The sequence below is a fragment of the Megachile rotundata genome, chromosome 1, assembly GCF_050947335.1.
Source record: "Megachile rotundata isolate GNS110a chromosome 1, iyMegRotu1, whole genome shotgun sequence".
Taxonomy (NCBI): Eukaryota; Metazoa; Arthropoda; class Insecta; order Hymenoptera; family Megachilidae; genus Megachile; species Megachile rotundata.
This window is the reverse complement of record NC_134983.1, coordinates 6,827,015-6,841,769: the sequence shown is the minus strand read 5'-3', so window position 1 is coordinate 6,841,769 and position 14,755 is coordinate 6,827,015. Positions and strand designations below refer to the sequence as shown.

The 14,755-nt window shown below is 31.5% G+C and overlaps 1 protein-coding gene across 10 annotated transcripts in view; it reads left to right on the top strand.

Annotated features, from left to right (window-relative positions):
- The window catches only part of Ptp10D (Protein tyrosine phosphatase 10D), a 160,323-nt gene that overhangs the window by 70,400 nt on the left and 75,168 nt on the right, over positions 1 to 14,755 (top strand). For 5 of the 10 annotated variants that reach the window (XR_013039445.1, XR_013039443.1, XR_013039442.1 and 2 more), the window contains exons 14-18: positions 188 to 356; positions 1,401 to 1,653; positions 2,856 to 3,113; positions 6,778 to 7,162; positions 12,618 to 12,707. Coding sequence is in view for 6 of the 10 variants with exons in the window: in XM_012279386.2 (XP_012134776.1) it covers positions 188 to 356; positions 1,401 to 1,653; positions 2,856 to 3,113; positions 6,778 to 7,162; positions 12,618 to 12,679 (1,127 nt within the window). In the remaining 4 variants the exon portion in view is untranslated. Of the gene's footprint in view, positions 1 to 187; positions 357 to 1,400; positions 1,654 to 2,855; positions 3,114 to 6,777; positions 7,163 to 12,573; positions 12,708 to 14,755 lie in introns of those variants that run through there. The other 5 variants (XM_076535956.1, XM_076535937.1, XM_076535932.1 and 2 more) reach the window with 2 other exon arrangements.

The following is a 14,755-nucleotide window of genomic DNA, read 5'->3' as shown; positions in this document are numbered from 1 at the left end:
TATTACAATTTTTATTACAATTTTTATTGTGAAAGACAGTAATATTCACAATCCTATAATTTATTATGTAATGAAGATCTTTGAAACATAAAATGTTATTAAGTTTGTTAAATGGTGGATTTGAAATTAGCTGACTAAAATTGGATAATTTCAAAGTAAAATGATATTGTTATGTGTACGTCAACAGATAAAGACAACACGGCCATCATTGTCGGAGTGACGGTTCCAATAGTGCTTTTGTTAACTCTACTCGGTATCGGCTTATTGGTGAGAAGAAGAAGAAGTCAAGGTCGTAAAACAACTGAAACACGGACCACGGATAACTTGTCTTTACCAGACAGCGTAATTGAGACCAGGTAAATAAAATTATAATTACAATTAAAATAAAATAAAATTACAGTTTATTCGCAATAGGATTTCTGTACAAATTAGTTCATAGACAAATTACTGCTTTAATAACCATATTGTTTTTCACCTTCTTCTTATGTATTCTGTCAAATTTTTACAGTGTAAAAATTAGTAATTTTACAGCGAAATTTTATTTGACATTTTCAAATATTGTTTAAAATATAGCAACTATGTATGATTGCGAGAATTAGACGTTGCAAAATGTGTGGCCATTAATATGTGAATGAAATATTAATATATGAATCAAACGGTATTATAATACTTTAAAAATTCATACTCTGAATTTGACAAATTTGATGAATTTGATGAATTTGATGAAATCGATGACATTGATGAATTTGATGAATTTGATGAATGCTATAATTTTTATGGGTTCTATGAATTTTATGAATTTTATGAACTTTATGAACTTTATGAACTTTATGAACTTTATGAACTTTATGAACTTTATGAACTTTATGAACTTTATGAACTTTATGAACTTTATAAAGTTTATGAAATTTATGAAGTTTATGAAGTTTGTGAAGTTTATGAAGTTTATGAAGTTTATGAAGTTTATGAACTTTATGAACTTTATGAACTTTGTGAACTTTATGAACTTTGTGAACTTTATGAACTTTACGAACTTTGTGAAATTTATGAACTTTGTGAACTTTGTAAACTTTGTGAACTTTATGAACTTTACGAATTTTACGAACTTTGTGAACTTTATGAACTTTAGGAAATTTATGAACTTTGTGAACTTTACGAACTTTGTGAACTTTATGAACTTTATGAACTTTATGAACTTTGTGAACTTTATGAACTTCATGAGCTTTATAAAAATATTAATTATGAATTAATCATAAATATATAAAGAATTTTTTGTAGATAACACTTATTTTAATAAACGCTCCACGATGAAATCAAAAACCTAAATTAAATTTATTTTAAAATAACTTTGAATAGTATTTTAGATGCAAGTAACCATAATTTTATTTTATTCTGTTTAGTCGGCCAATCAAAATAGAGGACTTCGCAGAGCATTACAGAACAATGTCAGCGGATTCCGACTTTCGTTTTTCGGAAGAATTCGAAGAGTTAAAGCACATTGGAAGAGATCAACCATGTACAGCAGCGGATTTACCTTGCAATAGGCCAAAGAATCGTTTTACGAATATTTTGCCCTATGATCATAGCAGATTTAAGCTTCAACCTGTAGATGATGAAGAAGGATCTGATTATATCAACGCCAACTATGTTCCGGTATGTTCAATTTCTCTATTAATTATTTGCTTCACTTACAGAAAATTGATCTCCGTAGTGGTGTCAAATATCAATGCCATCATAATTTTCATTTTAGTGTTTAATTTCATTTCTCTGTAATTTCAATTTTTACAATATAATTTTTCTATAATCTAACTTGATATTAGCAATATAATGTTTTAACTTCAGACATTGAACTTCAGAAGTAATTATCTTTTAATTTAAAAATGTGGATTTTAAGTATTGGTTGAAATCTAGGTTTTGAACAAAGATCTTAATGAAATTTTTATATTAATATTGCAAAGGACAACAAGAATTTTCAACGGACGTAGCTTCAAAACACTGTATTTGCAATATCAACAAATAATGGGGTCATTATAAAAACAACATCTACAATAAGATAATACAACTGATTCAGATACTAATTTAACAGATGCTCGCAAGATCTTTCATTATTTCTTTCTATGTGCACATAAGTGTATTTTTTTGAGATATGTGTGTATGTTTATCATAGAACTATACACGTATGTATATATTTTTTTTGAGAAGTAAATACGAGGTGCGATCATTAAGTTCTGGGACTGGTCCCGTATATGCAGATAAGATCACGTGTTTCAAATTTGGCTACTATCCCCTTCAAAGTAGTCCCCTTATGCAGCTATGCACCGATCCGAGAGTCTCTGCCATTTTTGGAAAGCTTCCTAGAAGTCTTCTTGTCGAAGCGTGTCAAGCACCTGCTGCGATTCGCGTTGAATCTCGTCCACCGTGTCAAATCGGCGACCCTTGAGCTTTAATTTCATTTTGGGAAACAAAAAGAAATAACAGGGTTCCAAATCTGATGAATACGGAGGGTGAGGAAGGACGACAATTTTCCATGTTTCTTTTTTTTTTATGTCCCTTTGTTCCAATTTGGAGTCCATCTTGATTTCGCAAGGGAGAGCGTGCGTATGCTACCATAAACTTGTATAACACAGGATTCAATGAAGATATCGCTTCCAAGCTTCGTGTCATGTGTCTCGAAGATTGTTATTCTTATGTTCTGCAAGCGCATGTCAATCGTGTCATTCGTTTGATCACAGCAGACACAATCCCGGAACTTAATGATCGCACCTCGTAGATTGATTAAAAATTGAAATTAAATGAAGAGATGAAGAAGAAGAATATATTTCGTTATTTGTTAATTCATGTCTTGTTTTTAACAGGGTCATAATTCTCCAAGGGAGTTCATCGTCACGCAAGGTCCTCTACATTCGACACGTGATGATTTCTGGAGAATGGTCTGGGAAAGCAACAGCAGAGCAATTGTGATGCTAACAAGGTGCATCGAAAAAGGCAGAGAAAAATGTGACCATTATTGGCCGATGGATACACTACCAGTTTATTACGGAGACATTTGCGTTACGATATTGAACGAAACGCATTATCCAGACTGGAGCATCACGGAGTTCATGTTGTGCAGAGTAAGTGATGTAACATCTACAATTTTTATTCATTTCACATTTGCAATAGTTATAATATTTTTGATAGTTAACAAAATAATCTTCTGTTTCTTTATTATACGAATATAATGTTTCCTAATATTGGAAGAAAAATTTGGTCAGTATAGGAGTATGATGGTTTTCCAAAGTTTCTCTAAATTGTTAAAAATTGATAATGATTTGGTAAAATCAAATTATTTCGAAGTTAATTAGCCTTGCACTTCAATGTAATTTGATACATATCACAACAAATTAAGCCGAAAAAATTAATTTTAATTGAATTTTTACTAAAATGGAACACGTGGCGCCATCTCTCCGGCGAACAAGTTGAACTACACACTTTTGAAACTGTAGTTTAATTAGTTCCCATACTCCACCGCTAAATGACGCCATTTATATTGTTTTTATAGAGCTTGTTTTTCTATATTTAAAATAGTCAATTAATAATAACTCTCAAAAATAACTGATTTATTCAAATTGATTTTAAAATATGTGGTTTTGAATTCAGATTTGATTATGGAATGAATAACGAACATTTTTCTTATAAAAATACAATTGAACATAAATAAAATTGAATATCAAATACAAATAAAATTCTTCTTTATCGACGGCTAGAAAATAGAACTCCTCTTGACCGACGACAACTCCGATGATCACCTCATTTTCCATTAGATTCAATCAATATTGATTTTATTACCTTAATTCACTATAGTATGCGAATACAAGACCACGCAGTATAAACTTTGAAATATTTTTTAACTGTACCAAACCATTTTGAATTGTTAATAATTCATAATCAAGGGTTCCGTTTTCATATGTGTGTAAATTTCTTTGTTCGCCGGGGATGGTGCCACTTGTTCCATTCCTATGAAATTTAATTATTACTGATTTTATTGGCGTAATTAATTACTAGGTCTGTTTGATTGTGGCGCTGTGCGCCTAACCTAACAATGTTGAGCGAGCGAGTAAATTTCACGCTAAAGCAAAAATAGTCAACCGTGCCATCCGATTGAATTGGTTGATTGATGCAAGAGAAAAACGTGGACAAAAAAGTTGAAAAGTCAAGTACATAAGCGCGAGCAAATTCAATTTTGCATTAAAGTCTACGGGGATATGAATTTTCGGTAATTATTCCTCCGCGGCATGCGCGGGCGGCGCGCAGGAGGAATATACACGATAATGAGTATGCAAAATCGTTAATTACTCACTTTATGAGCGCAGTCGTTGAACTTTTATGATTAAAGAATGGTCAGCAATGCATTATTTACATGGTTCGAGCATAAAAATTCATAAATAATGTTCAGGTAACGAGTAATTAATTATTTGGTGTCAGCATTGCAATACGTACATGAGCCGCCTATATCAATTCTACTGCGCATGCAAAGTGCAATATTTCGGCACTTTGACGACGCAGTGTGGTACCTGAGGCATTTAGAAACAAATTTCTATTAGGGTTAGATGCGTTTTGATGCCTAATAAAGCCAGAAAATCAATTTTTGTAGAATTCGGTTCAAAACGGTACAGGTGGCGCCATCTAGCGGCGAGCGACGGAACTACGAAAAACTAAAATCTCGATTTTCTCGAAATATAGCGACTTTTCCGAAATTCTGAGATATACAAATTGTTCCTTGTCGCCTACGGAATCGAACGAATGTAATTATAGCCTGCTCGGACCATTATTAAAGAAAATAGAGAAATAGCCCATTTCATGGACTAAAAAATTGCCGTCCATCTAGCGGTGAAAGTTGGAACTACAAAAAAAAAAAATGTGATTTTCACAAAAATTAGCGAACTCTGAGTACTTCTGAGGCTCAGAAAGTGTTATGAAATCGCATTAGAACCAAAATAAAGCAATAAAAATTTCCAGGAAGCTTTAATAAAGAAAATAAAAAAAATGTCATTTTATGGAGAAAATTTGTTGCGCCATCTAGCGGCGAAACTGTGAACTAAACTGAAAAAACGTATGTCCGAACACGCCGTTAAGGGGTCAAATAAAAATTGATTTTCTGGGCTTAATAGGCAAAAAAATGAATAACTTATTCAACAAATATTGCCTCAAAATGTCTAAAGAAGCATACTACGTCGTCAAAATTGCGAAATGTTACTTTTTAAATTTTTTCTTAACGCGTGTACGGACATACGTTTTTTCAGTTTAGTTCACAGTTTCGCCGCTAGGTGGCGCCACAAATTTTCTCCATAAAATGACATTTTTTAAATTTTTTTATTAAAGCCTTTAAGAAGCTTTTGTTGCATTATTTTGCTTCTAATGCCATCACATAACACTTTCTGGGTCTCAGAAGTACTCAAAGTTCGCTATGTTTCGAGAAAATCGGATTTTTATATTTTTGTAGTTCCAACTTTCACCGCTAGATGGACGCTAATTTTTTAGCCCATGTTTTGGACTATTTTTCTATTTTCTTTTCTAGCGCTCTGAGGAGGTTCTTGTGACAACGTATAGGTTCTACAGAAGTCACAGAACAATTTCTGACCCTCAGAAATACGTAAAATTGTCTAATTTCGGAGAAAATTGAAATTTTAGTTTTTCGTAGTTCCGCCGCTCGCCGCTAGATGGCGCCACCTGTACCGTTTTGAACCGAATTCTACAGAAATTGATTTTCTGGCTTTATTAGGCATCAAAACGCATCAAACCCTAATAGAAATTTGTTTCTAAATGCCTCAGGTACCACACTGCGTCGTTAAAGTGTCGAAATATTGCACTTTGCATGCGCAGTAGAATTGATATAGGCGGCTCATGTACGTATTGCAATGCTGACATCAAATAATTAATTACTCGTTACCCGAACATTATTTATGAACTTTTATGCTCGAACCATGTAAATAATGCATTGCTGAACATTCTTCAGTTATAAAAGTGCACAAAATATATCCACAAAACATGTAATTAATTATTCAAAATGACGTCGTGTATACCGTTTGTCACCGTGGCTGGCCTTAGGTTATTAGTTAATAACTAATTAATTTCATTCAAAATCTGAACAAATATGATACGAGAAAGTATCTGAGGGATCACTGAACATTCTTTTATAATAAAAGTGCATAAATTGTGTTTAGAAAATGTGTTATTAATTATTTCATATTAGCTCATGTGTACTATGTATTCCGCCGACTTCGTGTTGGATATTAATTAATAACTAATTATTTATAATAAAAATGTGAACATATGTGATGTGAGAAAGTAGCTAGGGAATCACTGAACATTCTTTAATCATAAAAGTTCATAGACTGTGCTCAGAAAGTAAGTAATTAACGATTTTGCATACTCATTATCGTGTATATTCCTCCTGCGCACCGCCCGCGCATGCCACGAAGGAATAATTACTGAAAATCCATATCCCCGTAGACTTTAATACAAAATTGAATTTGCTCGCGCTTATGTACTTGACTTTTCAACTTTTTGGTCCACGTTTTTCTCTTGCACCACTTAACCAATTCAACCGGATGTCACGGTTGACTATTCTTGACTGATTTCGAGGGGGATCCCCCCAGTAGTGGGGATAGAATTTTAACATTTACGGAAGAGATCTTTTTAACATTTACGGAGAGAATACTGTACAAAACAACCTACTCAACAAAAATTTTATTTCACAATATTCATCGATACGTAATAACATTTTTTCCGAAACAGGGTGACGTTAAAAGGGTCATTCAGCACTTCCACTTCACCACGTGGCCAGATTTCGGTGTCCCAAGTCCACCTCAAACCTTAGCCAGATTCGTGAGAGCATTTAGGGAAAGAGTTCGTCCAGATCAAAGACCAATCGTGGTTCATTGTAGCGCTGGAGTGGGTCGCAGCGGTACTTTCATTACCTTAGATCGAATCCTTCAGCAGATCTTGGTGTCCAAGTATGTGGATATCTTCGGAATAGTTTGGGCAATGAGGAAAGAGCGTGTCTGGATGGTCCAAACCGAGCAACAGTACATCTGCATACATCAGTGCCTTCTGGCGGTGTTGGAAGGCCAGGATATGACTGGACCACCTAGGGAAATTCATGACAATCAAGGGTTCGAAGGTGAGTTTGACTGGTGAACGTCTTCAGTTGTTGTTATCTTGAGTATTAGGATAGAATCTATCATCTTGAAAGATAACCTTGCGAGTTTATATTTGATTCTTTGCGAAAGAGCTTTTCTAGAGTGGTATACAAGTTGAAATGTGCGTAGAGTAACAGTCTTTGGTGATATTTTTGAGCGGTGCTTTCCAAGTGTCATTTCCATCATTTATTGGTTTTTCGAGTTGTTTAAAATTAGCATTTAGTGTCAGTATTTGTTGACAAAATAAATTCTATTATTTGATATTGAAAAATAAAAATTTCTTCACATATTTACGAAATAATTATGTTACTTTAAAATGTTAATGCGAATAACTTAGGTGATAAATTCTTATATTTATAAATCTTCAAACTCTCCAGTTACTAAATTTCCAAATTTTCATATTCACAAGTTAATAAATTTCCAAAGCACCAAATATTCCTAAATTTTTTATCTTCACAAATCCCAAAAATTTTCAAATTCTCAAATTTCAAATTTGTAAATTTGCCAATGCCAAATCTTCGAATGCTAACAGTACCCTTTTAATAGAAAGCACTGTTTCAAATAAAGAACTGAAGTTGAGATACTTAAAATTTCTTGTGACAAAAAATATAAATTGTTTAACCGTTATATTTTTATAGCAATGAAAAATGAAGTTGGTTTGAGAAAAAATGTTAAAAAGAAATGTTGGACCTGTATAAACTAACAAATTTTGTCTCTAATTTCGGCAGAAGTAAACACAAGTTAGAATTTTATTAATAATAAAGTGTGAGTTTATAATAGACTTATACATATGTGTTTTTACTTTATACAGCACAAATTTTGTATATTTTATACAATTACATTTTCGAGTATTTACACATGGTATAACTTTTTAATACTAGCAGAAGAAGTGTATAAAAAGAAACAAATTCTTAATGAACTGTTTACAAATTTAATGTTAATTATTCAAATAAAGAGCTGCAACTTTGTTTTAATGTGACAACAGAAAAATCAACAGTTTTTTTTAATTATCATTAAATTGTGAAATGAATATCCACTTTAGGAAAGCTCACGTATAATTGACACTGAAATCGTGAAATACAAAGTGAATAAATATTATTTAAGTAAAGATTTCAATATTCGTTAATTTGTTGAGTGAGAAGTGCATTTTTCCTTGTGTTTGAATTAAATTGTTCGAAACAGGAAACAGTAGTGCATGTATTATATGATTCAAGGTTGATGAAGTATTTACAAAATTTGCAGATGCTTCGAAAAATCATAATAATTTACACGCAGTGGTGATGGGCGTTCGATACCTTTTCTCGTCAATTTTCAATATCGCGAAGTTCGAAAGTTTTGAATATTTCAAAATATCTACTTTTTAATAAAAAGTACAAAAGAATTAACTAACTCTTCAACTGGTCACAGTCTATAAATTATTTCAGGTATTGTTTTCAAAATGTAGAATTTAAATAAAGTTTGAAATGTAAACACAATTGATAATAAAATCTAAAAATATGTATTATAATTGATTATAATTTCTGAAAATGCAAATGTAATTAATAGTAAAATGTAAAAACATAAATATTATCAATACAGAAAAATATTAATATAAATATGATCAATAATGAAATGGAAAACTGCAAATGTAATCAATAATAAAATTCAAGAATGTAAATATGATCAATGATAAAATGTAATAAAATAATTTTCAGAAAAAAAATACACCGACTTCGAAATGCACTAAAAAGTATAAAATAATTTCTATTTCCTAATGAAGTAATTTCTATTTCTTTGAATCATACAATTACGTCACAGATATGAATTAAACCTATTTACTCGTTAGGCAGTATATTAAATACATTTCAACCTTTTCGGAGGCGGCGCAAAATTAAAAGATTTTTTTGAGCATGTCAACCTTTGGACAGCCGAACATAGGCAAAGCTTGTATAGCCATTTTTTTTTCTATACATATAACTCGACAGCACGCCGCGAAGTAGGTGTTAATGCGTATAAAATGTAACTATGGTCTATCTAGCCCTTTGCGGACGGGACGGTTCGAAGTGAACCGTGGGGCCGAGCTCCTGCCGCGATAGTCATTAAAAATTGCCGGCGTATATTTCTGCCTAAACGCGGTTTTCGTTCATAGCATTCCAAGTCAAATTCTGGACATATTATATGTACATGCACAGATTTACGTGCATGAACACATGTACGCGTTTCTCGGCTCAATCAACTGTTTTCGCCAAACGCATATATGAGTTCTTCGGCCAATTTGATGATTTACGTAGAACGCATATATGCGGCGGTAGTCCGCAAAGGGCTATATTCATAGAGTATGCGACGGAAAGACTTGATCGCCGCATATACTATAAAGCTAGAGCCCATCTGTCGCAAATTTGGTAATTCCCGCGTCGTGGGCTCCGTTTATAGGTTCTTAGATCCATGGCTTCTACACGCGAACGAAGTCGATTCAATTTCATTTATATCAGAAACGTTGATCAAATGGAGATGCAGTCATTACATTTACGTATATTACCAGATATATCTATAATGGTTCGTATTCTTTCTCGGGATTTATTAATTTCCAATACGCCATACCACAATCAACTGGTTATTGGCAGCAACGTTTACTGAGGTATTTTTAATTTTGCGCCGCCTCCGAAAAAGTTGAAATGTATTTAATATACTGCCTAACGAGTAAATAGGTTTAATTCATATCTGTGACGTAATTGTATGATTCAAAGAAATAGAAATTACTTCATTAGGAAATAGAAATTATTTTATACTTTTTAGTGCATTTCGAAGTCGGTGTATTTTTTTTCTGAAAATTATTTTATTTCACGCTTTTTAGTGGAATGGGAAGAATTGTATAGGATACTGTGAGGCAGTTCTTCCGGGCTTTTTTTTTGTCTGCGTAAATGCCATGAACATAATTAAGTAAAAGACAACATGGATATTCGTTTTTCAACTTTTTTTGCAACAATAATCCTTTGCAACTAAAAAATGAAAAAAGTTTTAATAATCGTATCAATGGGGAGTTTGACTCCACAAGATGCGAAAGGCTTTGTTCCGATCGGACCTCCCACCTAGGAAAAACCGCCGAACATGCATAGAAAAAATAATCCTTGCAACTAAAAAATAAAAAAAATGTTTGTTAGAACGGTAGGGAGACTGTACCAAACAATGGGAATAATACACCAACGTCAACGTGAACTCATCTTGCTGCATAAGTTGTGTGTCAAAGCGGCAAAGCTTAGTTAGTGTTTTGGTACAGTGCATTGTAATTGCACTTTCTTGTCTTTCCCGTGCATAGCACGGGGCGTTCCACTAATCATAATAATAATAGTTATTCGCTAATATCACGAAAACTAAAGTTTTCCGTCAATTATGCATAAGGAAAAACTCGTTTAGAATCATGCTACTAATAACGTATTAGAAGGACATAAAAATCGTTCGAAGTTGGCTTCAAAAGTTAACAACAATTTCTGTAATATCTCGAAAACAAAAGCTTTCCGTCAATTTTGCAAGAGGAAAAAGTTGTCCAGAACCACGCCCCTAAAAACATATTCAAAGGACATTAAAATCGTTCGAAGTTGATTCCAAAGTTAACAACAATTCTTGCTAATATCTCGAAAACTAAACATTTCGGCGAAATTTGTATATGAACAAAATTGTACAGAATCATGTCCGCGATAAGATATTGAAAGCGCACTAAAATCGAGAAAAGTTTATTTTAAAAGTTGCCGGTTTTTCTGCAATAACAACACTTTGCAATTAAAAAATGAAAAATTTTTTGATTATGGTACCAATGGGGAGTCTGAACCCATCAGATGCAAAAGGCTTCGTTCCGAACGGTCAACCCAGTTAGGCGTAATCGGTGAACATATATAGAAAAAGAAAAAAGTTGCCGGTTGTTTTGCAATAACAACACTTTGCAATTAAAAAATGAAAAATTCTTTGATAATAGTACCAATACGGAGTCAGCACCTACCATATGCAAAAGGTTTCATTCCGATCGGTCCATCCAGCTAGGCGCAATGCGCGAACATACATAGAAAAAAGAAAAATGTTGCCGGTTTTTTTGCAATAACAACACTTTGCAATTAAAAAATGAAAAATTTTTTGATAATGGTACCAATGGGGAGTCAGCACCTTCCATATGCAAAAGGTTTCATTCCGATCGGTCCACCCAGTTAGGCGTAATCGGCGAACATACATAGAAAAAAAAAAAAAAAAAAAAAAAAAAAAAAATATACTGGTCGAATTGAGTAACCTCCTCCTTTTTCGAAGTCGGTTAAAAATGTAAATATAGTCAATGATAAAATCTAAATATGTAAACATAGTCAATGATAAAGTCTAAATATGTTAATATAGTCAATGATAAAATATGAAAATGTAAATACAGTCAATGATAAAATCTAAATATGTAAACATAGTCAATGATAAAACCTAAAAATGTAAATACATATAGTCAATGATAAAATCTAAAATGTAAATATATTCAATGATAAAGTGTAAAAATGTAAATATAGTCAATGATAAAGTGTAAAAATGTAAAACTAGTCAATGATAAAATGTAAAAATGTAAATACAGTCAATGATAAAATCTAAAAATGTAAATATAGTCACTGATAAAATCTAAAATGTAAATATAGTCAATGATAAAATCTAAAAATGTGAATATAGTCAATAGTAAAATCTAAAACTGTAAATATAGTCAATGATAAAACCTAAAAATGTAAATATAGTCACCGATAAAACCTAAAAATGTAAATATAGTCAATGATAAAACCTAAAAATGTAAATATAGTCATCGATAAAACCTAAAAATGTAAATATAGTCAATAATTAACCCTAAAAATCTAAATATAAAAAATAATAAAACCTAGAAATATAAATGTAATCAACAGTAAAATCTAAAAATAAGAATACAAACAATGTATGAACAAACATACAATACAGTTATAATAGTTTATAATATCGAAATTATTAAGACGTAACTTACACTTCATTGAAGCTCTAAAGCCTCTCGATATCAAACCTTTCGAAATTTCGACGATATTCAAAACGTTTCATATATTGAAACCCATCACTCATGATTAATGTTTATCCGTTCTTTGTTCTCTCTTCCCTAATTTCAGTGATTTGTAAACTTGCAAGTTTCCTCTTCTTGCTCCGTAATATTCCAAATCACTAAAATTACATTCGAAAACGACATATTTGTATCTATACCTCCGAGTCAAAAATTGTGAATAAATCTCTATCGACTAAAAATACCGATCTTCTTTGAACGATCAAGTGGTGATGGTGGTGGTGGTAGTGATATTGATTTTATAAGACGGGGTACATTCGATTTTATGTCACGTGCAAAGATGTTGCTTTTGGTAAATTGTGTCACATCCGTACGTAGCGAATCACTTCCCTTCTGCAACCTTGTACTCCCTTTGAATCCAGGCAAGAATCGAAGCTCCGTTGAAAACGCAAACAGTCCTGCTGAAGATGAAAAGGAAAGGTGACCCTCAAACTGCGATTCCTGCGTCGATGGTAATTTCGATCCTGGCTTCTTTCTCTTTCGCTTGTCTTTCTTTCTTCTTTGAACAGCGTGTCGCATGTTATTATTAATAGTGCACGTTGCACGAACACACTGTTTCAAAATTAGTATACAAGCTTCAAAAGGAACATAATCGGTGGCAGAAGTATTTTTTTACTTCGTTACAATTTATATTTTTAATAATGTTATTAATCAATGATATTTACGTCATTTTATTTAGAAGTGTAACATACACTATCGTCCATAAGTATCCAGACACTTGATTTCGTTACATAAAACATAGTTGAACTTTGTACGAAAGGTATTTAGGGTTATCATATCATTTGTAATAATTATTATTATCTTTTTTGAGGTGTCATAACGTAATAGAATTAACTTTTAAGTACAAATTATACAATGAAAGTGTGAAAGTAAAATTCATGTCCAGAGGTACAAAGTCCAAATTTGTGAACCTAATGAAACACTTTCGATTCTAAAAAAAATTTTAATTTCTACGGTGCTTCATTTCTATGGTGCAGAACGTATTCAGAGGGTTCTTCGATATGTTTCAAGTGTTTGTAAACTGTTGGTAGATGTTTAGGTTCCCTCAATGGAGATAAGAATGGAGGTAACGCTATACACTCGACAGTTTCGGTTTAGTTCGTCTGTAGCTTCTTTTCCATCGAGATATGAGTTCCAAACGAGAATTATCAATCGAAAAACGTTCCAGTATTCTGACCTCCGCAGAAAAAAAATCGATTTTAGTTACTGTTGCAGATACTTGAATAACTTTCATGCAACGCGAATGAATATTTCGCTGGTGTCCGGATACTTATGGACGGTAGTGTACGTGAACATATTTGCGTGAACATACATAAAATACATGAAAAAAATATAATATAATAACTGTTTCTGTAAACAAAAAGTATAATGTAGTATAGTATATTACAGTATAATGTAATATATCATTATGCAATATAGTGAAATATAATGAAATTTAAATAATATAAATATGAATTTAAGTAATATAGTGAAGTTTGAATGACATAATATAATGTTATATAACAAAATATCGTGAAATTTGAGAGTATAGTATAAAATAAAATTTACAAATATAAATGTACTTCAGAAATATCACGAAATTAGTTAATGATTAATTATTATTGAATTAATAATGAATTTTGTTATCTTATAAATCGTTGTCGGTTTTGATATGCTTTTCAGTATTTTTATTTGAATTAATTTAGTTTTTGTGGTACGTTTAGATTTTCTACTTCGAAATTCATAATTTGATGTAATTTAATAAGTTTGATTCGATTGTTTCAATAATCAATGTAATACTTTTAAATAAAGTGATGTAAATGTTACAGTGATAAATATTTTTACGAAGTGTGTTCTCTATTTAAATGTCTTTGTGAATTAGAATATTTGAGTTTTTCAAGAACTTGATATTAAAAGCAAAATTAACGTGGAGTCAAATATGTTAGATTCTAAAACTAGTCATTTGCTAATATGACAATTTAATAACGATATATTAACAGTATATAAGATATATTAAAACTATTTAAATATTTTTAATGAATTTTAATGTAAAGCAACGAGTTATTATTGCATATGGTTATTTAATCGAAGTAAGATAAAATAGCTAAAAATCAAAAATCAAATCAGGTATCACAGAAAAAATATTAGAATAGTATTTACTAGAAAAAATTTATTAGCAAAAATTAGTAGAAAAAATTACTATCAAAATTTGATATTGACAAGTTTCAAAATAAATAATAAAATATTACTTTACTGTTGCAGCGTCAATAAGTTTACACTAAAATTCATAGAATAATTACTTTTAATTCTATTTTCTATAAAATTGAAAATGCTCTATTTCTTAGTGCTACATTAACATATTCATATTTTTATACAATAATTTTGCATAAAAAGATATTTGGATGGTTACAGGTTCTCATTTATTTTACATTTTGAAGCTATAATATTTCCATTTATTTACTTTAGAGTAACGCTGTAGTATTTAATTTTTACAGGACTATTTATAAACTATTTCAGTCGT